The 23,425-nt window shown below is 42.5% G+C and overlaps 1 protein-coding gene across 2 annotated transcripts; it reads right to left on the bottom strand.

The window, feature by feature from the left end:
* Nucleotides 1-3,045: 3,045 nt before the first annotated feature.
* LOC6528129 (limbic system-associated membrane protein) lies at nt 3,046-19,676 on the bottom strand. Of its 2 annotated transcripts, XM_015198397.2 has the most exons (12): nt 19,370-19,675; nt 14,956-15,168; nt 14,391-14,488; nt 12,585-12,730; nt 12,462-12,523; nt 10,185-10,343; nt 7,333-7,461; nt 7,132-7,269; nt 5,986-6,138; nt 5,865-5,918; nt 5,246-5,338; nt 3,046-4,460 (listed from the first exon to the last, which is right to left on the bottom strand). In XM_015198397.2, the coding sequence occupies exons 2-12, from the start codon at nt 15,074-15,076 to the stop codon at nt 4,264-4,266; spliced, it is 1,350 nt and encodes a 449-aa protein (XP_015053883.1). In that variant the 5' UTR covers nt 15,077-15,168; nt 19,370-19,675; the 3' UTR covers nt 3,046-4,263. The 2 variants fall into 2 exon arrangements, with proteins under 2 accessions (XP_015053883.1, XP_015053884.1); XM_015198398.2 differs by lacking the exon at nt 10,185-10,343 and having other exon boundaries at nt 19,370-19,676.
* Nucleotides 19,677-23,425: the final 3,749 nt, after the last annotated feature.

The raw sequence follows: 23,425 nt of genomic DNA, 5'->3' as shown, positions 1-23,425 counted from the left end.
TTTGCTTTAAATTCCTATTAATAAAATGTCTCACGTGGCGGAGCTTATATTTGTAGATAGTGCCACTTAACGAACCCATTTCAAGAAGGTTAATAAACGAACAGCTCAGTGCGTCCCATGAAGAGAACCCGCAACTAACGATAACCTTTGACCCGGGTATGTTATGGTCTTGCTCCTCCACCTCCCTTGCCACAGAGCCCGAGGACACTGCACTTCCTTGTTGGCCGGCCATCCCGTCCCTTTATTCTGGGAACCATTTCCGTGTTTGTTTCAGTGCCCAGCCACCCACAATTGTGTGCGTTTGTGTCAATTTCTGTTTTTATTATTTATTTGCCCGGTCCATGGGGAGTCGGCAGGTGGTGGAGCAGGCTTAATTAAGCTTTTCTCCGTCCCAGTTTTATTTATGCAATTAACCAAAGCCTCGTGTAATATAGTCCCGTTAGGTAAAAATCTTTGATTAATTGTAGTTTTGTTTACACGATGGCAGCGAGTCAGACCTGATTATGTGGGCCATCTGACAGGGTCCGAAGGGGATTTTGGGGCATTTCAGAACGTATGTGTGTGTGTGTGTGTGTGCGTGTGTGTTAGAGGGTCCTTTCAGGTGATTAGTCCTTTAGTTGGCTGGCAATTTGTTTACACGTTCGGTGAGCTGAGGCCTAATCGCCTGCAGGCCTCTCGTCATTAGCACTATCATTACTTTGTGAGTTCCCGATAATGCTTTCGATTCAAAATGGCCAAGATATGTTCCTCGAATGAGCCTCCTTCGACTAATTGTGTGGTAAGTGATAAATAAATGAGAGGGTACTTTGTGCCTCGTCAATTGAAACAAGTCGTTGGGCGTCTCATTTGCTGCCACCAACTGAATTCGATGAACTTCTCTCGCAATTACTCATGTTACTCATTTGCAACTTTGTACGGGCCACAAGTTCAGGTCCTTTTTTCGACCTTTTGTAATTTTTATTTTGCTGCTCGGCCATAAACCTCAATGTGAAACATCGTAAAACTTAGGGACAACTGCTAAATGGGGTGCTTCTCATATGGGAATGGCGTAATCACGGCTGGCACAATGACAAAATGCTCATGCGGTCCCTGATTTTAACGACTGGCCATAAATTAGCGAACCATTTTCGGCGCAGGCTTGCAGAAAACGTTCTTGCCTGCAAGTATTTAAAAGCATTTGCAAAGCATTTAAATAACAATTAAGGGCACGCACGCAGCCACAAACAATATAAAACAATTATTGTAAAACAAAATCCACAATGCGGATTAGCGCACTTTTGCGGCTTCGGAGCGTTTTAAATGCAAATCAAAGGCAGCAACGAAAAACAAAAAAAAAGAAATTAGTACGAATGCGAGAGCTTGCCAATAATTATAATAAATAACCACAGAAAATGTTTCGGAATGATTTCGCACCACAATTGAGAGCGAACAAAAGAAAATTAATAATAAATCTCAAAATGCTCATTAACTTAATTACTGTGTTTATTTTCATTGCCCTTCCTGTTCACCATTGAGTCCCCATTTTCCCCAGGACACGATTTTCCTCACTCCCTCCCTCCCTTCGTCCTGTGTGCTGAAATGCTTTCCTTTTGTGCGTCACGCAATTTTTTGGGCGGCCTCCCCTTCGGTTGATAAACAACTCAACGCCGAAAAAATAGCCGCAAAACATGAAGAAATTGCGCGTCTTTAACCTTAATGTGTATTTAAGTAATGTTAATTGTACTCAAGCTGCCAGATGCCATTCGCTGCCAAAAAACTGGCGCCACCGCTTGGGTTTCCTTTCTTACTCCCGGCTTCAACTTGTAATTATGCTAATATATAAGTTTGCTCCGGGTGGCGTATCTAAACTCGTGTAATTGCGCACACTTAATTGAATTTACAGAATGAGACCAAGCAAGCCAAGAATTGTGTAAGGCGCTTTACAATTTGTTAAACAAATACCATTTCGAGCAATAATCGTACTTTTTATAGATACTCCAGCTTGTAGGATCATTTTTATATACAACTGTCGAAATAAATAAAAAAGCTGAGTAAAAACTTGAAAGTCTTTAAGCTGACAGTAACTGGATTTAAATGTGCTGACGAAGAGCATAGAGTATAGTTAGGATTAGATTCCATGTATCTCTGAGTACACATAGTACCATAAATAAAATTTAAAGAGCGGGTTGCAAGCCCATTTTCTCATTGAATACCTGCCATGCAGGGAAATTCAATATTTTTCTTCATTTTATGTAGTAAGCCAACGTGCAACGCCATAATAGCCAGAAAAACATTTTGACATTATTAAAATCGAAACTATTTAGGTCATTTGGGCAATGGCTTCGGTTAACGTTACCCAATCTCCGGTGAGGCAAATGCATATTTACAACACTTTAACCTTGAGATTTATATGGATTATATGCAAAAATGTCTGTCAGATATACCCATGGGTCATGGCACTCCGCCACTCGGGCAGGAAAAACCATGCGAGAGAAAAATCCATGAAAATGCACTAAAGTGGAGGAAACAAGCAACTCACGTAAGCCGAATGGTGCTGCGGTTGCACCTGTTTTGGCATGTCTGAAAATTCCTGGAAACAAATGTAATAAAAACTAGCCGTAATACACGCGCACACACATACACAGCCAGGACCCAGCACACACACACATACACCCACACACTCACAGCGACTGGAAAGGGCTTTTATTAGCCGGAGCTTTTTGAAGAGTTTTCCGAGTTGTATTTTCTAATTTTGGCTTTGCTTTGATGGTTTGGTTTTGCGTGCTTGCCAGCACTTAAAGATTTCTTAATGAAAGCAATTTTTTGTTTTATTTCAAATTTGTAGCCGCTTTTAATTTGGTTTTTTTAGTGCCCAGTTAGACGTATTTGTAATTTATGCTCCAAAGACCTTTGCCTGATTTAAAGTATCTTGCAAATCAGTTAAGAAACTATACAAAAAGTTAGGTACGAAAAAGTTGTACTTACCAAATAAACAGGTAGTACCAACATTATTTTTATAAACTTATCTATTCATAAATAGACAAATTGCAAATATTTAAAGACGTGTTTTACTTAACCCTTTAAACTTTTGTTTATTTTATAAATATACCTGTCGATTCGGCAATTCGCTTACACTTTCATGTACATGTGATGCTTACAAATATTCATTAATATTGGTATTTGATAAGTTTATATGTGTGTGTGTGATAGCGATTTCAACATAACCGATATACTTTGTATTTAACAATTTAATTTTGTCTGGAAATATACATTTAGCTATATTAAATGGAGCATTATCCGCACTAAATCGTGAGATTAATTCGCGCATTAAATTTACGGCTTGCCTATACTTTTTATATTACCTTTAAATGTAGGATAAATTAATGGATTGTTTGTTGAAGTTTAACCATACAAGGGAACGCATTAAACAAATTTCAATTTTAGAATGTTGAATAATTGATATGTATTTTGTTGAACGAGGCAAATATTGTTAAACATTTTAAATGGGTTCATAATATATCAGGAGCAACCAAGCTGGGTATGTATCAAAACATTTTGAATGGTATAAGTTTTAAAAAAACACAGCCAGCTGCTGAGCTTATTAATTTATTTCTGTTTTTACATTAAGCTTTTGGCGGTTTTAAATTTGTTTAGCAGTTTTGCGATATAGTTAGGTATACCGGTTAATATGTACTCAATTATATCTTCCAATATCTCATGGATTTCCCCTCCCGTTTGCCAACTTGTTGGTGACAAAGAAATAATACATTTAAAATGAAACGATAAATCAAACCTTAATGCAAACCTCTGGTTTATACAAGTGTTATAATACATAGCCCCTTGCCATCTCCGATCTCTTTATCTGCTAGAGTTATACACAAAAAACGTTGTAATTCGTCTATATACATGTGCCGTACTTGAAGTGCAAACTGCGATATTTTACAAAGGTTGCTCTGCAGGCTGAACTCGAACCTTAACTAGAATCCAACTGCTGGATAGTCGCGCGATTGGGAATTAGGATTTAGGAAGCCTAGTTTGCTTACTGGCTACAGCTGGATTTGATATATGTAATTTCGCGTCGACGAACTTTAACTAAAAGCAGCCGCAACGAGCCATAAATCAGCACCAAGCGGCGTTTGGCATTGACAAACTCAATCATCATTGCACTGCCACAGACCGTGGCTCTAGCTCCAACTTTAGCTCCAGCTCCAGCTCCACCTCCGTCTCTGGCAGCAAGTCCAGATTTAGCACTGACTCCATGTCCATGTCAACTCGGCGTCTGTGTCAAACATGCGTCAGTGTTTGTGGCGGCAGTGTCATCCGAGCTTCCCGCATCACTCCCGCCGTCGCCAGTGACACAGCCACTGCCACAGCCACTGGCAGGAGCAGGAGCAGCACTCCGCCGAGGTCCTGGCGCCGAGTCCCAGCTGCGGAGTTTCCGTAAATGCTGTCAATGCTCTCCGCACTCAGACTCAAATCGGCTGCGGGAAGAGGAGACACACTCGTATGTTAATGGCATGGCTGGGCAGCAGCGGAAATTGGATAAGACTTTTGAGTGAACTGATTAGCTGGCCTGGTCGGGCTTATCCCCAAATTGTTTGGGAAGAGGTTGCCCTGCTCTTGGTTTAGGTCCAGAATCACAGGAACTTTTAAGTGATCGATTAAGTACATTTTTAGAAGGGCAACTGATTTTACACTCCTGCATACTCATATTGAAACATTATAAAGACTCAATTTTAGCCAAAAAATAAGGTAATTCCCTTTCCACCAATTAAATCGATAAAAACGCAGAGCACGGAATTCAACTTTCGGCCACCAGCGAACAAGAACGAATTTATTTGATTGTGGCCAAGTATTTACAAATCATTAAATGGCCATAATGCCAAGCCGAGCGTGTTTATTGATATACAATTACTCCGCAAAGGACGAGAAACTTTTACCTGCTACCTGCCCCAAAAAGTATGCTACGATTTGCCGCTCTGCTCAGTTCGCCGTATCCCACATCCCTCACTTTTTGTGGGTCTTTCCGCTTTGCAAATTAGTGTGAAAATCTGTTAAACAGAGGCGGGGGTGTGGGACTGTGGGGGCTGGCCCCCTTTTTTATGGCTTTCGTCCCGTCTCAAGTGGCCTGTTAAGCTGGACCCAAACCGCAGGGCAAATGCTTGAAATATGGCCCATAACCCTAATCGGCACGCCGCACTCGCCGCAAGCCCTTCCATTTCCATTTCCTTTTACCTTCTTTTAGCTCTCTTACTCTTTTTCTTACCTTTTCTTTTGCCCGGATTTTCCATATCCTCGCCACTGTGCTCCTGGGCCCTGGCCGGATGATGCGACTCCGAGCTTTTCGTCCGCTTTTTGCCTGCGCCAACGAGAAATGATCGAATTGCGGTTGAGTTTAGGAGCCTTGTATCTTTAAATTACTGCCGAAAAGGATTCGAGTTTACAATGCATATTCATAATACCCTGTCGCTGTTTGTCGCTGAATACAACCCCACTCCCAGAACTTTCACTCTGACCTCAACCACACTTCCACTCGTCTGCCAGCATTCACCTGATCCGTGGCGTTGACGATTTGAAACGGATTTGCATGGCGTATGAATTATTTATGCTTTTTTTCCTCGCCTTCCACTCGCTCAGCAACAGCTTTATATTTCCCATGATTCCTGCCACGCCCCCACGCCAGCTCATCTTAAATTTATGCCAAGTGGCTATTAAATTTTGCTTCTCTCGCGCTCCATCTCGTCTACTTCACCCGAAAGGCTGCTGTTGGGTGGCACAGTTCGAAAGCAGGGTATTCGGTGTGCCAGACTCCTGCCCACGTCGGCGTACATCCAGCATTTTGTCTTCTAACCTAGAAGGTGCTGTCGAGTTGTTGTGCCACTCACCTTTGTGCCGCGCCTCAAAGTTCTCCACATAGTTGACGGCATTCGGGGGAATTCCTGTGGGCGATAGAACTCCGATCCTTAGCGCATCTGCACTATATAATGGGTTCTGGGAACTACTTACGATACAGCTTAATTGTGCCGTCCGTGTCGCCAAGGGAATTCTTCGCCACGCAACGGTAGGATCCAAATTCGGCCTGTGTAAGGGGATTTATGTGGAGTCGCATCGAGTTGCGATAGCCGCCGATTTCCGTGACATTCGCCGAGTATTTGCCACCTGCGTTTGGAGGGAGGGCGTTTGATTTCCGAGTTAATATTTCATTAAAATAATAAACTAATTAATATATAATTGAAATGTTGCCTTATTTAATAATTAAATGCATGTCACGCGCACAACGACCGTAAGTACGGGCGGCAAAAGTTTCAACAATGTTGCTGACAGGCATAAATTTATGCACGAACTCATGTCACACCGCAGGCCGAGATCAGGAGGGTGTGTGGGTGTGTGTGTTTGTGTGTGGGGCTGATTCGGTTTTTCTGGTGTCAATTAAAATCTGCCAGAAACAAAATTGTAAATTAATTTAATTTCCAGTTATGACAACGACTGCGAACCCAGCCAGCCAAACAGCCAACCAACCAGGAAACCGCTTCTTCGAGCCATCGCATTGCCACTTTCAACGACAGGATGAAACCGCTGCCGTGCGGTCCTGTAGACCGAGTATACATCCGTGTTAGTGCCGCGACTAAATCAGCTAATTAACAACTTTTTCGGTGTGTCTGCGTCTGTCGCGAGCAGCTTGCACTCGGCGGTCATCAGTTTGTTAGTCGGTAGTTGGCGCTCCGGCGGGAACTGACAACTTTTACTTCCTCCCAGGGATTGGCGGCCAGGAGTCTGATTTGGCTTCGGTCTGCGGGCTGCGGGCTGCGGGCTTAGTGCTAATGTGCTAATGTGGTCGTCACGGTTTATGACCTCTTAAATGTCCCTTAGCACTCACCGAATGTGAGGTAATAAAATGTTGGCACTCAATTTAAATAGATAACTTTATGTGATGCGACAAATTGTTCACTAAAATTATATACATATTTGAGAGTTTTTGAAGTGGCCTTTTCAAATGCTAGAACATTGAATATATTATCCTTACATCGTATTATTACAATTATCAATGTATCTCATGGACTGTTTCTTGCACTTTTGCTTTGCCGACCAAATGGTTCGATTCGATTGGAGTTATGAATGTATGTTTATCTTGTATTACTTCTGACTTCTCACCTGGTGGCACAATCTCTCCGCGTTCCCTGGTCCAGTAATTGATCGACTTGGGATATGCCTCCGACTCGCAGTCCAAAGTGACGCCCTTTCCTTCTACAGCGCCAATCAGCTGGTTTTGAACAGTGATCATCGGCGGAACTTGAATCGAAGTTACAAAATAGTTACAAGCCTAAAAGTTCAGAGTGTTTTGTGGCTACTCACAGTGCACAACTAGTGTTATCCTTTTGCTCACCGAGGGCGGCACTCCGTTGGAGGCGATGCACAAGTAGGCTCCCATGTGATGGCGCCTAACATTCGGTATTACTAGATCGGTGCCTTCGATGCTCATTACTGAAATATAAATGGAAATTTAACCTTAATTTTAAGCAAATTGTTAAATATTTCCCCTTTTTCCCGAACAATAAACTAGAACACGTTAAGGAGCTTATTTCCTGTCCGAGAAGTTTGACATCAAAAATAATTCAGTTCGTTTATTGGCTCTAATTTCCTGCAGAAAAGCCCTATGTTGGATAACCGGAAGTACACAGTTGTAATTACCTCCAAGCGAGAAAAGTGCGAATAAAACTTTGCCATTATTGCAGTAATAATAACCTTTTTCTAAGCTCGGCAGCAAATGTGTGCAACTTCAGTGCTGCGCATTCAACAAAAGTTCGTTGCAACTCAACAAAATTATAAATACCAGATGCTGGTGACTTTTATGGCGTTGCTCAACGCTTTCGTGTCCCGAACAAACACAAACATCCTGTTATCATGGCCGGGTCGAGATTGTATTATATAAATGCCATTGGAGGTGGTTTAGGCCGGTAGCACCGCAGACGGCGATACGAATGAATGTGGTACTGTTTGGGTGCGCCGGAAACGGAAGTGCTGGCTAGTTTGCGCTTGATATTGTTGGGTAAGGTTGTGGCACATAATAATATGCGGATTTTTCGTTTATTGATTTGGCCTTTTGAGCCACGGGTCCATTTTGGCCCGACCGAGTCGCTTATTAGCCGAACACCACGGCCAGTTTACATTTTTTCTGTTTTTGTGCTTTTTGTGTGCGGTTCCGACGGTTCACAGTGTGGACATTAAACGTAATAGCCACGAAATACGTGTAATTTTGTTTGAGCCCGCCACGGCATAAAACTTTACTTCTGTTCGGCCGATTTCATTTTATTTCAGAGCAGCGACGAACACGTAACGAAATAATCAAATTTCAAATGAAACAAACTTTGTCCACGGAAACAAAAGGGGGCTTCAAAAAATATAGCAAGTGCAAGTGGAATGAGAAATACTCTTTGGTGGGAAAGCGTTCATTACTTGAACAATGTATTAATACAATTTTGTAAGTGGTTTTGTTACTCTACCTATTCCTAATTAAGTAAAAAAATATCAATTCCAAAGTTATTCTCTCGCACTAACTTAAAATACTATTTTCAACGTTGTTGCTTAAAACTTATTATTTATTTAAAGGTAGTATCTATATCGAGTGCGTTAGGCTATGGAAATTTGATGGCAAAGCTGCCATATTATAAACTCTTCATCGCCGACAAACTTTTTGCCCCCGCTGACTTCCAATCTAGTCTAGCCCTCTGACTTGCCGCACACAGGCACACACGAATGAGTCCTGGGAAATGGAAGTGGAAAGCCCCTCTTTTCCATGGGCAGTGCAGTTGCCGGACAGGAAGCAGACTCGTTTGGCCGAGAAAGGGCTGAATTGGGTGGCAGCCATTTAAGCCCCGGCGAAAAGGTCATTTCGCCCGCTTTTTGTTCTCTTTATGCTGATTTTTTGCATCCTCTATTTAGCCGTATGAGTTTTTTCCGTTTTACGTTGGCTGTTTTGGGGGGTTTTCATGTTTTCAGGTTTTCCGGGGATCTTTTCTGCAGCACCTTTGATTTCAGTTCATTTATATTATTGCATTGTGTGGCCTATGGTGCACATACACTTTTTTCCGTTTTCCTTTTCAACATTAATGCATTACGGCCCAATAACATTTTCGGTCATAAAGTTAATTCCTTTTTTAATAAAATAAAACGTATGCTACAAATGTTTGCATACTTGTTTAAAGTATTATTCAATATTAACGCTGTAAAGGTTATAGATTTTCTTTAAATATTTTAAACTATATGCTTAAAAAAATCTTAACAGAGAGCTCTTTTTAAATACCAAACTGTGTACAAACTCGTTTTTGGTGCTGCAAACTTTCCAAATTGAATTTGCAACTCCTCTCAACGGGCGAATACTTCAAGGCCAATTAGCAAATCTGGTTCGCTCCAACCGCCAGTTCGCCACCACCAATGATCGGCCCCTAACCATTTGCTAATTCTGTCAGTCAGACGTCATCATCATCATCAACGGCCAAACGACCAACCGGACAACTGAAGGGAACACAGCTCTGCATGCTGGCCACTCTGCAGTCTGCATGTGCAGGTGGCATGGCCACGAACTCGGATTGCCACCCATCGAGCCTGCCATGCTGGCAATGCTGGCACCCACCCAACCACTCGATAGCCTTGGGCAGGACTCTCTAGGCCGAGTCCTGCCTGCAGCTACAACTGCTGATGGCCAGCTGGGCTGCCACTGCCGCTGCCTTTTTGTGTAAAAGTACTCCAAAATGTTGGATGGCAGGGCTCATTCAGGCTGCGGAGTCGGGAACAACAGCACAGGTACTTACAAATCAGAAGGGTGGGCACAATTGGAGGGGTTGGCCCAGCTGTACCGTGAGAAACGGAAATAAAAGCTATCAGCAAACTGAACCGGCATGGAAAGCAGCTCAAACTTTGGGTTAGAGCCTAAAATATTTGTGTACCCATATAAGGAAACAGCTATGTTGCATAGAAGACATTGATTCAAAGTCGAAAACTAGAAAAGGTTTAAAACAGATTGGTAATTTATATTAAAATACTTATTAATAACATTATGTATGTCCGTAATTAATAAAGTAATTGGACTGTAATACGATTAAACTAGATATGTAACATATATGTAAACTTATTAACAATATTTAGACTGCGCCTAAATTGTTTGCAGTGCAGTAGCCCGGTAGCCCAAAATACAAGCCTCAACTTACCCTCCTCTCCGGTGGCCAGCTCGATGGGCACTCCACTTTCGCGTCGCCATGTAATTGTCGGCTCTGGCGAACCGGTAGCAGCGCATTTGAGCGTCACGTTACTGCCCTCGCGAACGACCATGTCCGTGCTCGTAGGATAATCTAGGATATCCGGCGGTACTGCAGCCATCGGCCATCGGATTGCCATCGAGGTCGGCAGACGTTTGTCGCGGTAAGATAATATTTATAGCAAACATTACAAAAAGGCCACATGTAAGAAGACAGAGGAAAATGCAAAAGAGCGCGGATCAGAGAAAGCGTTTTAAATAATTTAAGTGTGTAATTCTTCATTTAAATAATTAGCTCGGACTGTACAGGTCGGCGGCAATGGCAGTGATTCATTCGGACCACCAAAGTATACTCCCGCTTGCATTCGATGTCCTGGCGGAATGGTAAGCTCGCTCCTCGCGTTCTCCTTTGTTTTAAGGACAAACTTTTCGCATGTCCTGAAACACACAAATTATTACAGCCATAGCTGCGGTAAGGACAACGGACAACGGACAACGGACAGCAGAACGGACGGACACCCACAGCGGACAACCTATGAACCGTGAAAACGTAATAATGGCAGGGCAGGCGAAGCGAGTGGTGGAACACGGGGCTGGTCCCCGGATTGTATGCATATAATATCCCGCAATTATGTGGTCGGTAAATGACCAAAAAATGTGCTGGTGTTGACAAACAGCTTGTTAAGCTCGGCAGCGAGTGAGTCAGTCTGTGCGCCACTGGCCGGTGACCACTGGATGGTCATTAAGTGGCCAAGGTTAGCCTGGGAGCGGGAAAATTGCAGCCCCAGAAAACTGGTTACCCGGGTGGTGGTGGCTCTATGGCTCTGTGGCTCTGCGGCTCTGTGTCGTTCTGCGTTCACGATTCCATTCTGAACCTTCAGAAAACAAGGTGGGGCATGGTAAGTGAAACCCCCGATGGCTGCCCCATTGCAAGACGATTGTCATACGAGTTTCATATTATGTCAGAGATTGAATTAAAGCTGGTATCTTGTGTCGCTAAACAAAATTTGGGAATATGCATTTTTCATCTGCTCGAATGTCGCAACGGCCGGCAGTCATGTGAGTTTAAGCTCGTCCTGCGTCCACATCCTGAATGAGGGTACGTGAGTGTGCGGAATACGGCACAGTGGACAAGAGGGCAGGCACTGGAAATCGGAAAAGGTGAGAGCTCTGCCGCTTCCGCTACGGTTTGTCGTCGACTATTTAACTGCACTCGGTCACGAAAATCATCAGGAGGCGACCACCACCGTCCACGGGCCACCCTCCACTCGTTCGAAACTCGAACGTTTCCCGTGGCCGATTTTCGATTTTCCGCCTACCCTCGAATTCCCCTCGAAACCATTTCATGCGGCTTACAGTGGGTCGAAAAGGGTTTTTCTGAAGACTAAATATACCGAATACCTACTGTGGTCCAAAAAACAATTACCATTATGGCAACCATATAAGTATTCAAACTATTTTGATTACATTGCAAACCTCTCAAAAATAAATTTACATAAATTTTTCAATTTTTCTAAAAATTTTAAATGCTTACATGGAAAATAATTTAATAATGTTTTTTAATATCTAAATGTCTCTTATGCAATTTACTTTGACCCACTGTGCAGCGCCCGCTGATTATCCAGTGCAAATACACACAGTTGATTATACTTTTTCGTGTTTGCCGGTGAATGCCGCGCCGACTGCAATGGTGGCTAAAATATTTAGCGCTTTGATTTAGATTTGCCAGCGAGAGGTATTTAGGCAGTTCAGTGGGCAGCTGGGAACGGTCAACGGGCAATGGGGCAACGGGGCAACGGAGAGTGGCCAATGGGGAATGGGGAATGGGTCCAGACCACAAATGGACAGCCCCAATGTGCGCGGCGAACACTTCGTGGGCTGGCAGCGTTTCTTACGATGCCTCCACTCACTGCTGCTGCGTTGCCGTTTTAATTCAAAATCAACAGTTTCTGCGGTTCAGTGGACGGTTAAACATGTTTAAGCACTCGCTTCGCTGGCGGAGTTGCTGGGGAATTTTGGGGGGGAGCGCTGAATTAGCCAGTGGAATTTAATAAGCCAACCTGGCGGCGCAGGTACGTTTTGTTCAACTCAGTTCTTCTTTTTGCCATTTAATTTTTTAATATTTTTGTTTCACGGAATACGGTTCGAACAATGGGAGTTCCAGTCCGGGCAACGAGGCGTATGATTGTTTGACAACCATAACGTAATGGGCAAAAAACAGTCCACTTACCCACAACATCGAGGTAGCCCATCTGGCTTTTCATCGGATCCGTGTTGATTTGGCACATGTACCTGAGATATTACCAATTACCAATTATAATGAACAATCCCTCAATTCACATAATGTGCATACCAGCCTTTGTCCGACTCTTTAATGTCCTTAATGCGCATTGTCCAGGTTTTGTGCTCCGAGTTGGCAATACCAATGCGTTGGTTTTTTGTGATAACGTGGTTCTGTATCGTCAGGATTGTTTGTGTGTCGACCCGAAGCCACGCAACCTGTGTACCAAAAAATTTATTATATTTAAAGTTTTTGCAATAGTTAATTAAAAAATATGAAGAAGATGAAAAATATAGAAGAGCGGTCATCTATCACTTAAGATAATATTAAGTAAGATGTCCAAAAACGTTTTAATTCATTCAGCAGGAATATGGTTTTATTGTAATTGGAAGCATATTTTACATGGCTGCATTACCCGTCAAAAATGTTTAAATTATCTTACATACTTGGAATCTATTTTGTGTGTTAAGATTTAATAATCACGGGGATAAAGCTTTTCAAAAATAGAGGCAGGACTATCATAATTGTCGCACCTAACTATAGTTCTATAACTGTAATCAAATTCCAGCGATATCATTATCTAGCAAAAAGTTGCTATTACACCGCGCCATCATGAATGAAAGTCCCAAATTGAACACACATAACTGGCATGCAACGCTGTTCAATTATACACAAAAAATCTATTCCCAGAACTATTCAAGAAATTTTAACCCACACGCACACTTAGCCGCACAGTCCCATGGAAAAGCTCGTAATTGTACAATTACCCAGGTAAATTATTATGCGATAAAGCACGCAGCTTGTAAGTTAAAAAGCTGAAATATTTTGAATATGGGTAGCATATTTACCCCTTTTACATCAACCCTCGCATGTGAAAATGAACTGGGGCCCATTTCCCATTCCCCGTTCCATTAGGCCAACATGTCAACACGTAGAACTATTTGACTTATTTGTGAAACCGCATATTTAAGTGTGCACATAAATAAATTAAACACTGGCTAATATCCAGTCGTTCAATCGAAGGCTAATGAAATATTTTCGGTCAAATTGAATTTCGGGTTTGTTTTGGGTCCCAGAGCCCTGTCAGCATAAAGTAAGTAATTACACCCAAGTGCCTGCTCAATTATCTTTGAGCGGAACATTGCTTAATTGTGCACGGCACTGACTGAGGGATGGCCTTGTCCTCCACATCCCTGATTTCCATCCCCCTCTACACAAACAGGATGCGAAGTTGGGCCGGGCCGGGAGGACAAAGCTTTCCACTTCAATGGAGATCTACTCGTACATTTGCTGTTACCTGGCGGAAAGCTGGATGAGGATGAGGATGCGGATACAGATACAGATACACTGGCTCCCCCATCGAGACAAACGAATGCAAATGCAAACACAAATAAAAACACAGACACTCGGGGGGGAGAAAAGGACTCCCACTTTGGGATCCGGAGTACGGAGTACGGAGTCCGGAGTCCGGACTCGCTTAACACGTCCTCATTCATATTTCAATTACTTTTTATGTGATTTTCGCTTTTGTCATCCAGTAAGCCCGGCATATCCCTATTTATGTTTTTATTTTCACTTTCATTCCGACTGCCATTCAACTCTTGTTGCCCGCTTTTGGGTGTCGAGATTTGGTCTTTGAGATTACACGGCTCATCGGGATGGGGATGGAGATGGAGATGGGGATGCAGATGGGGATGGTGAAATGTTAATGAATATTAATGCGGCCGGTTTCGGTTTTGTGGCTGCTTATTGAGTGTGTAATTGAGCCCATGGCTTGAGCGCCGAGGATGCGGATGCGGATGGGGATGCGAACCGAGCTGATTTGCTAATTTAGGTTCAGTTATCAACGGATTGCTTTCCCCCCAACTGCGAACTCACCTTATAAGGCCCCAGGTCCTGAACAACGCACGTGAGGAAGGCATCACGTCCCACGGGCGCTGTCATATTCACAATTGGAGAACTAAATTTGGGATCAACTGTAATAAAGTCGAAGGATATTCGTGTTAGCGGCGCCATCCGGCTTGATTGGCAAATAATTGGAATATAATGCAATTTATGGAATATGATGACAGCTAAATAAAGACAACATTTATGTCAGATGCTGAATATTATTAGGTGTGTTCGGGAAATCATCAATCGCCGAATGACGATGGATTTATTAATATCGAAAAACTACACATTTAACCAGCTAGCAAAATATCTATTTTTGAATGCCTCGCGGCAATGTTTGGAATTTTCTGTCAGCGCAAATCATGAAAATTGCGTGAAAATACTTATTCAATTCAGAAGAAATCAAATCAATTTTGCTGATAAATGCTAAACATAAAAACATAACATATATGAATATATACGACACCGTTCAAAAAACTGCAAATATTAATCGTTTTGTGTGAAGTAATTATAATTAAGAATTTGTTTATAGACTTTTTATAGACTGACTTACCTATGACTTCCGCTGGCACTTCCACTCTCTGAGGATTACATTGTTGACTCATCAGGATTAGAAGCAGAATAACATTTAACACACAGGTTTGCATACGATATTGACAGCAGTTTGATTGCATTTTGAATATATGAGCTTTACTTTCTTTGATTGGATTGATTAGTGACCGGAAACCATGAAGTTGTCTTATCGGATATTTCCTTTAAAGCTAGTCTAGGAAATCAAGTCAAATGGGAACATTGTTTTCTTATCAGTATTTATTTAGATATTTTTCTTAGGACTATGTATAATTCTGTAATGGATCTAAGGCTGCGATAAAAAGGTGTCAAGAGAGAAACAAGAAGTGCAGATCCTTTCCTTCCAACTCCAGCAAATCCCCAGCAGATAACCGCTCGAGAATCTGGAGGAGGGTCGAGTGGGCAATATCCGCGCGCCTCGTAATTGGCAGTCATTAGCGCGCCTCTAATGGCATCAACTTCTGGCCATTGCTGTTGCTATTTATATTTATGCGTGTAAACAGGCAACAGGGCAAAGTTCAACAAAAAGTACTTGAAAACAGAATCAAAACTACGAAACAATGGCAAACAATAATCGCGATGCCGGTTGAAAATACGCCAAATTAAAAGTTTCAAGTTTAAATCCGACCCGTAGGGCCAACGTCCTTCCCCTCCGGAGTCCGGACTCCGGACGTATCCTGCGCCACCGGGCCGAGCTCAGCATATTTCCTTTTACGGCCGGAGAACAGCGCTTTTGGCTTATTTTGCGTGTTTGGCCTGTGTAAATTGTGCAGGCGAACAGCTGCCAGAAATTAACTACCAACCTGCAACTATCTTCTGTGGAAAAGGTGTTGCATGCCCTGCCTCTCTGGCAGTCTGCTCATTTCATTTTAGCCAGCTCCGTTTTGTTTCACGGCTCTTAAGCGTGGCCGGTGGGCAAAACCTGTTTACGGAACGGAAATGAAATGTTTCGTTGGCAGCCGCATCGCTGTGAGCTCGTAAATAAAGCATCAAATCGTGCATCTTTACGGACCTCTGATGGATCCGAAATAGTTGGGCTTAATGCCAGAGTTAAGTTAAGTTCACGACAAAACTTTTGCGGGCAAACGTTTCCCATTGCAGTTGTAATCAGACTTTTGCGATTATGGTTTATTGGGCTGTGATCATGAATCGCAAAGCTTATCGGCTCCGCAGGGTAAGCCATTATTATTGAAAATTCATTGGAATGGTCAAAATCATCTGCTAGGTCTACAGTTAAGAAGTCCCAACTGATAAATTGCGGTTTAAACTTATCGAAACAGAATATCATTGTCTACAAAGACGTATAACAATGCGTTGAGATTACCATTCACTACATTCAGCCATAATTTGTAGATCCTCACCGAAAACAAATTGGTGTAAAACACAAAAATAAAAGTTACAATCGTTTATGTCCCAGTTACTCGCTTAAATTCTCTGGTCAAGTTCTATCAATTACTTAAATTACTATTGACAAACCATATATTCCTGTACAAACTATTTTTACAGAACACTTAAAACTAGTTCTGGCCCAATAATAGAAGGGTGCCAGACGCAGATATCAATATGTTCCAAAGTCCGCCCTTATGATTGGGGAACCTTGATTAACTTTCCAGCTGACTCGGCCATGAGCCTGAACATGCAAACGATTTCGGGCTTGAAAAAATAAAACTCTACTTTCTGGCGGCCGCAAACTGACAGGAAGCATTTTAAACTGACATTTCATTAAAATTCCTTGTTCCCCTCCTCCCTTTCAGTTCGTATTGATTTTTTCATAATTTAGCGGAATTGAAAGCAAAGTTGCCGGCATGTGTGCTATGTGTCCTTTGTCATACACAAACTCACACACACACACACATTTAAATCCGCATTGCATGCCCAGAAAAGTAGACTACAAAAGACAACAGGCAAGCGACAGCACTGCAAATGGTTACGGGGAGGTGGTGGTGGTGGAAGTGGAGGTGGAGGTGGGGGTGGAGGTGGAGGTGGAGGTGGGGCAGCCACGGCGGTAGGCACTAAAAATGTCTAGCAAATGGGCCTGGCAATATTATTAATAATTTAGAGCATGCGGGCCACGTCAGGAGTCGGACTCGCACTCGGACTCGGACTCGGAGTCAGGGACAGGTGATGGCTCCGGCTTCAGGCCCATAGCCTGACCACAAACCGAAGCCATATCGAGGCGAGTGTGTCGAAAGTAGCTCTCTACTGCTGGTGGCTTGCTATTGGATATTGATGGCGGTGCAGATCACTGATGTTTATTAATTATCAGCAGTTAAAGGGGTTTGTCTTTATAATTGATACAACGGCTTACACTGAAAAAATATCTTCGTTAGCTCACTGTTAAATCTCCATTATTATTTTGTTTTAAATTTTATTTTTTTCAAATATATCCAACTGTGTTTTAAATCCTTTTTTAATTATAAAAACTATTTTGTAATAAATAAATGCACGGCAAGCATTTATTGAAATACTAGTACTGCATGTGGGGATTCGTCGCTTCAATAAAACTAAATCAAAAAAATTTATTGAAACTATTTTCTAAGCAAATGAGACATTACAAAAATTGTTTTTTTTTTATTTAGCTAGTTTGAGTGTACAGATCGCATTTAAAAATCCTTTTCCGGTAATTACGCTGTTTCAAGCCTACTAACAAGTGCCTCATATCATGGGAGTCTTCCCTGCTCAACTTATGAAAAACCAGTCAAAAGAAAATATTTATGACAAATAATAAGAGGTGCTCATGGCAACTTTCTAGTGTGCAAGCCATATATTATTTTTATGGTTTCGGACATGCACAGGCCTCTTTTATCCAGAGCTCCTACATATGTGTATAATCAGCTGCTGAATTATAGCAAATTTTCAGCACCCGAACGGCCTGCTGCTTATATGAGGGGTCTTTGGCCATTTTCCCTTTAAACCAATAATGCTGACATGTATAAGCCCACTGAAATGTCATACGCTATACTAGCAGACTTCTCGAGCTATACTTTAAATTCAATTTCCAGAGCAAACATTAATTAACACGTGATAAATATCCCCCTCTATCGCGATGGGACTTCGACATTTTTCAGAATTATTCGCCGTCTAGCTTTTCATTTTCATTTTCATTTTTTAATCCGGCCCAGAACAGGGCAGCCCAGTTAACGGACCCTGCATAAAATTTGCATAACTCATAGTGTTCGGCTGGCGGCGCCTTCTAGAAAGCGGAGTTTCGCTTGGATTTTCACAATTTTCTCCTCCGCTCACTTGCCAGCACGGAAGTTGATTATTATCGCTTGTTATTAACAACAGCAACAACAATGGCAGGAAAAATCCGGCTCCTCACATGCCGGCCATTATGTCAAGCCGACTGGCGGTCTTGCCAACCATATCGATATGGCTCCGAGGGCAATTGGAATCCTTCTTATGCAATTGATACTGTAGCAGGCGGGGGAATTCGGATTCCAGATTCGGATTAAGGGGATAACGAATTCACTGCAGAACAACAGGGCTTTCAATCTTGAGTCAACATGTTTTAATTTCCATAATGTATATATTTTTGGACCGCACCTGGAGCGTCAGTAAACTGCACACACGACTGTGGGCCAACTGAAATCACACAATCGAGCAGATAACAACTGATCAGAAATTATATGTAAAATGCAAATGTTAGAGAAACGCCATAAATCGAAAACAGGCACCATCGTTCCCCCGGGAAAACCACCGAATGTGGGGTGTACATATTATTTCCGGTTGGGCCCAAAAGCGCTGCAACATATTTGCAACAAATGGCCAGCAGACAGCAAATTGGCATGGAGCGACGCGTCGAGGGTTAGTCCTGCGCTTTATGGATATCAATGAACTTTAAATTACAGCCGAACAGCCGTGAAACATAAAATATGCAATTGTTGCCCATGTGGCCTAAACAGTGCACTCCTGCCATACTCTTGGCATACGGCATATGAGGACACTCGTAATAAACAGCGTCGAGTGCCGCGCCAGACACATTTGTAGGCAAATTTCAGGATACACAAACGCAAACGCAAACGAACACACGCATGCAGCTGAAATGGCAAATCATGTGACGAGCATTGACCGCAGGGGGTGGACCGATATTGTTGTTGCTTCATAAATAACTCGGGCTTTGTTTTTACTTTAAATATAATTACAGCAAACACGCAGCTGACGGCAAATGTCGCCAAAGTCGCGGCTAAATTGCCAACAAGCGGCTAAAAACGCGCGCGACTTGGCACGCGAGCGAGTTCTACTTGTTGTCGATGTGCCCGAAATCGCTGCCAAACTCTATTTTTGAATGCCTTCACAGCCAGTGATTAGAAAAGAATTCGGGTTTTCCTTCAATAGTTTTGCATGCATACTTTAATTGAACTCTGCATTTAATCTAATAGCTGCATCATAACAACCTTCTTCAAAGCATTTTCTAGGCAATCAAGTCAGGCTATCTTGTATTTTTCGTGAAACTCCAAATTGCACATGTCCTGCGGCTGAGCTGTCCGGACACCGGATGTTTTGAGAATCCTGTCGAGAAATTCGCTCAGCACAAGTCACTCATCACGCAACTTCAGCATCACTTCGATTCACTTGCAGCACGAATGCAACACTTGGCGGCAAAACACTCGCGATTCCGATTCCGCTAGCGACTCTGCTTGCTGTTTTCCAGCAGGATCAAAGGACTCCAAGCCAACCGCACGAACCGAGCGCCGTCGATGTACTGAAGCCAGCGATTCCGAGGGCCACCAAAGTCGCGTGGAGCGACTCCCAGCGACAGCCGAGCGATGCCGAAGATGCTCCTTTGGCGAATCGTCGTCGTTTGGCGAGGGGGCGGGCGTGGGCGCCCCAGTGGGTGGGTGGTGTTTTTTAGTGGACGCCCGGGGGGTGGGCAGCGGCATCGCGAACGAATCAGACAACTGTGATTTTTGTTGTTGCTGGGCCACATTTTATTTTGCTTTTTGTTGGCGGGCGCTTTTCGCTTCGTGGTGCTTCTTTTTTCCTAACATGCTCTGCGCGTGTGTGTGTGCCTGTGCTGCCCAATGGAGGGTGTGCGCTGGCAACTCACCACGATTGAAGCGCTCTCGGCTCGGTTGAACACGAATTGAATGGCATTGAGCGCCTGGGAATTTCTCTCTGCATACTTTTGGGCGCGTGAAACTGGAGGCTCGCATTTATGAATGAATTCCGTAGCCAAGGAAGGGTTAACCCTTTTCAGTTGGTTGAAGGGTGGGGTGGGTTGAGGGGCTGTGGGTGCTGATAGTAAGTAAGTGGGTGGGATGGAAAAATGAATTGTCATTGGTCGTGGCACTTGAATATGGGATTGGGAATTATCACTTGCTTACGACTGCGATAAGTACTGCAGACTAAACGAATACTTTGCTGGCTTAGAAAAATACTATTATTTTTGTTTTGTTGGTCGATGAAAAATAACTGAACCAATCTGCAGGACGATATATCACTGACATTTCTGCTAAATAAGCAAGAAGTTAAATGTAATATAAACATTTGCAGGATTACATTACAACTCAAATCCGTTAATTAGTGCAAATACTATTTTGGAAAACCTCTGCTTTAATTTCAGTTTTTATTATAAATAAACAAAGTTCGCAAAAAATGCTTAAACTGTAAATAACAATTATGCATTAAAATGTAAAACCTAATTTTGCTAATTTAGTATATATGCAAAAACAAAGTTCTTCAAAATTCAGATTTCATTGGAACAGAATACATTAGTGCTTAACTGGACACACTAAAATGTATAATACAATATAACAATTTTTTTAGCGTGAAATATAATCAAATAAAATTTTCCAGCTTCCTTTGGACTTAGTTTCGATTACAATTAAATATTACAATTAAATATATTAGTGCCTGAACACGGTACACAGAGTATATTAAAAAATACAAATTTAAAATGCGTGCAATAGATTCCCGAGTGCTCCAAAGTCGTTTGGTTGATAGATTATTTAATTAAATTGCTCCTGCTCGGTGAAACTTTTCATTTGAGATTTCCATTTTGTGTGGCAAGTGCAACAAGCGAGGCAGGAAACTCACCCACACACGCACACCAGCCAGTCGCCAGTTTTCAATAACCGTGCCACATTGTGTCAGGCACTGTTTTTGACCTGGCCACCGCCCTGCAACTCTAAATTGCTCATATATATATTACTCATATATATATATATTAGTTGCTTTTCGGTAGCTAATCAACCCCCGCACCTTCCCCCTCGCGTCTTTATAACAGGCATATAATTTCGCACAACACACGCACACGACCAATAAATAATAATGGCGGTGGAAACAGTAGAGCCCCACCAGTAACAGATTTTATGCCGTCGAAAAAGGTTTTATAGAGCGTCCCTAGAAGGCGCTATCTATCCCGCTCCATTTCTGCATCGAAAACTTTTCATTGCGTGCCAATGCACTGGAGCCACAAATCATTTCTACCAAAAGGGTTAGTGGTGCACTGGAAAAAATGGTGTTAGTACTTTGAATAAAAAGGAGAGTTAGCTAGAGAGTTTAGCTTGCACAAATAAATTTTAATGAAATATTATACCATGTTCAACAAAGCACCTATCAGTTAGATATCAAGGCTGTAGCAAAACCAGAACTTCGCACTATTTTCTTTCCGTGTGTAAGGACTAGGAGGACGACCAGCAACTTGTTTTCAAGTTTCTTGCTTTGTTTCCTTTGCCTTGCTTCCTGGCTGGTATCCTTTTTCGAGCTCCGGAGCCCCTAATATAAATTTTGACACCTGATAATTGCTTTTCACTCGCTTCCGCGTTTTTCGCTGGATGCGACGACGACAGCTGCAGTTCTTTCACCTGCCACCCGGCGGACGAATCACCAGCGCGTCTGAAGCCACCACCACCAGCACCACCACCAGCACCACCACCACCTCCACATCGGGACATCTTCCCACTCCCACTGATGGGGACACGACATGCAAAGGTGGTGGGGAGCTGGGAAGGTGGGGGAGGATCTGCAGGATAGTTTGTTAGCTGCTTAACTGCCATAAATTATGACTATATTTTCGCTTTTACGGCGCCGTTTAATAGACAAAAGTTCTGGTTGAGTTATAGACGAAGCGTCAAGGTTGCCAACCAGCTTAGGAAATTGCCAATTAAAAGTCTATAAAAGTGTATGATTATATGGAAATAGATACAGCAATTTATTTGGATCGTGCGTCTAAAATAGAGACATTAACAGGGGCGCTTACTTAAATATTACTTCATGGTTATTGCACCGGTCAACTTTTCACAGGAAAACGACTTTTCTTGCCTGCCTTTCATTAAATCGATATATCTGTGATTTGATTGTAATAGACCACAGATACTTTGATATTGACGAAGCAATCGTAGTAACACATTTTAATATCAATGATAAGGTAACTATTTTGAATGGCAGCTGAGTTCGGTCCACCTATAATTCTTATGGGATATATTTCTTGGAAGGGCATTGAGTGGTGTACCGTAGGATTATCAAATACTTAGCTCTTAATTTGATTTATTCTCTTTGTCACTTCAGGCATAATGTGCACTCTCTTATAATTGTTTATGTTGCCGCAAACGCATTTAGACGACTGAGTCTGCCATTGAAATCGGGTGATTGGATCAGTTGATATCGTCGACAGTAATTGTGAAGTTCTTTTTTGCGACCTCGGAACTTTATGGCAATCAGTTTTTTTTGTGGTGAACAGAACAGTGATATAAAGTACATTAAACACCTATTCAAATGGATGTTTTGGGTGAGTAAAGATGACATTATTGATATTAATTCATGCGGCTATGTAAACCATACAGCTAGCATTTCAAAAGCCTACAAACTGTTCCATTTCTGAATGACACTCGAAATTTAATATAAATTCAAATGGATGTTTTAAGTGAGAAGCATTAAATATATTTGCGATAATATAACCCATTTAGTCAGCACTTCATAGTGCCATTAAACGGAGTACCACTATTTCAAAATTTCACAATTTCTCCCCCTCATTCATTTATTGATTAGTGCTGCTCATTATGCCGACAGTGAGTCTTCTGCTTGCCCACAACTAATCACCGAAATGCCCAAAATGTTGAGACTGTCCACTGCTGCCACTTGTCACAGTTTCTCCATCCGCACGAGTGTCTCTTGATTGTGTGGGCAGCTCTGGTCATAAATTTAATATGACACCTGCAGGACGCAGGACTCCACTCGGCACTCCCCCCTCACTCCTTGCGTTCCTTCTGCGGCCCCTGCCAAATGCATTATTCACACATATTTTGCTAATTAGCAAAATATTGTAAATGTTTGGATTTATGCAGGCAACTCACACACGCACAACTGCGGCGCTTGTGGGGTGTGTTGGCTTGTGGACTGTGTGTGCTGTTGGCCATCGGAGAAGTGCATCAAACTGAACCGCAATGGCTTTTGGTCGGCTCACATGGCTGGCTGGTTTCCCCTCCCCCCTCCTCCCTTCCACCAAGCCA

The sequence above is a fragment of the Drosophila yakuba genome, chromosome 2L, assembly GCF_016746365.2.
Source record: "Drosophila yakuba strain Tai18E2 chromosome 2L, Prin_Dyak_Tai18E2_2.1, whole genome shotgun sequence".
NCBI lineage: Eukaryota > Metazoa > Arthropoda > Insecta > Diptera > Drosophilidae > Drosophila > Drosophila yakuba.
This window is presented reverse-complemented; position numbering and strand designations above follow the sequence as displayed.

What these genes read in the sequence shown, in the direction of transcription:
- LOC6528129 (XM_015198397.2), bottom strand. Translation starts at nt 15,076, where the DNA reads ATGCAATCAAACTGCTGTCAATATCGTATGCAAACCTGTGTGTTAAAT. An exon ending in GGGCTACCTCGATGTTGTGG is followed by an intron (nt 10,344 to 12,461) that starts GTAAGTGGACTG and finishes CGATGGCTGCAG; the next exon opens with TACCGCCGGATATCCTAGAT. An exon ending in GCTGGCCACCGGAGAGGAGG is followed by an intron (nt 7,462 to 10,184) that starts GTAAGTTGAGGC and finishes TTTATATTTCAG; the next exon opens with TAATGAGCATCGAAGGCACC.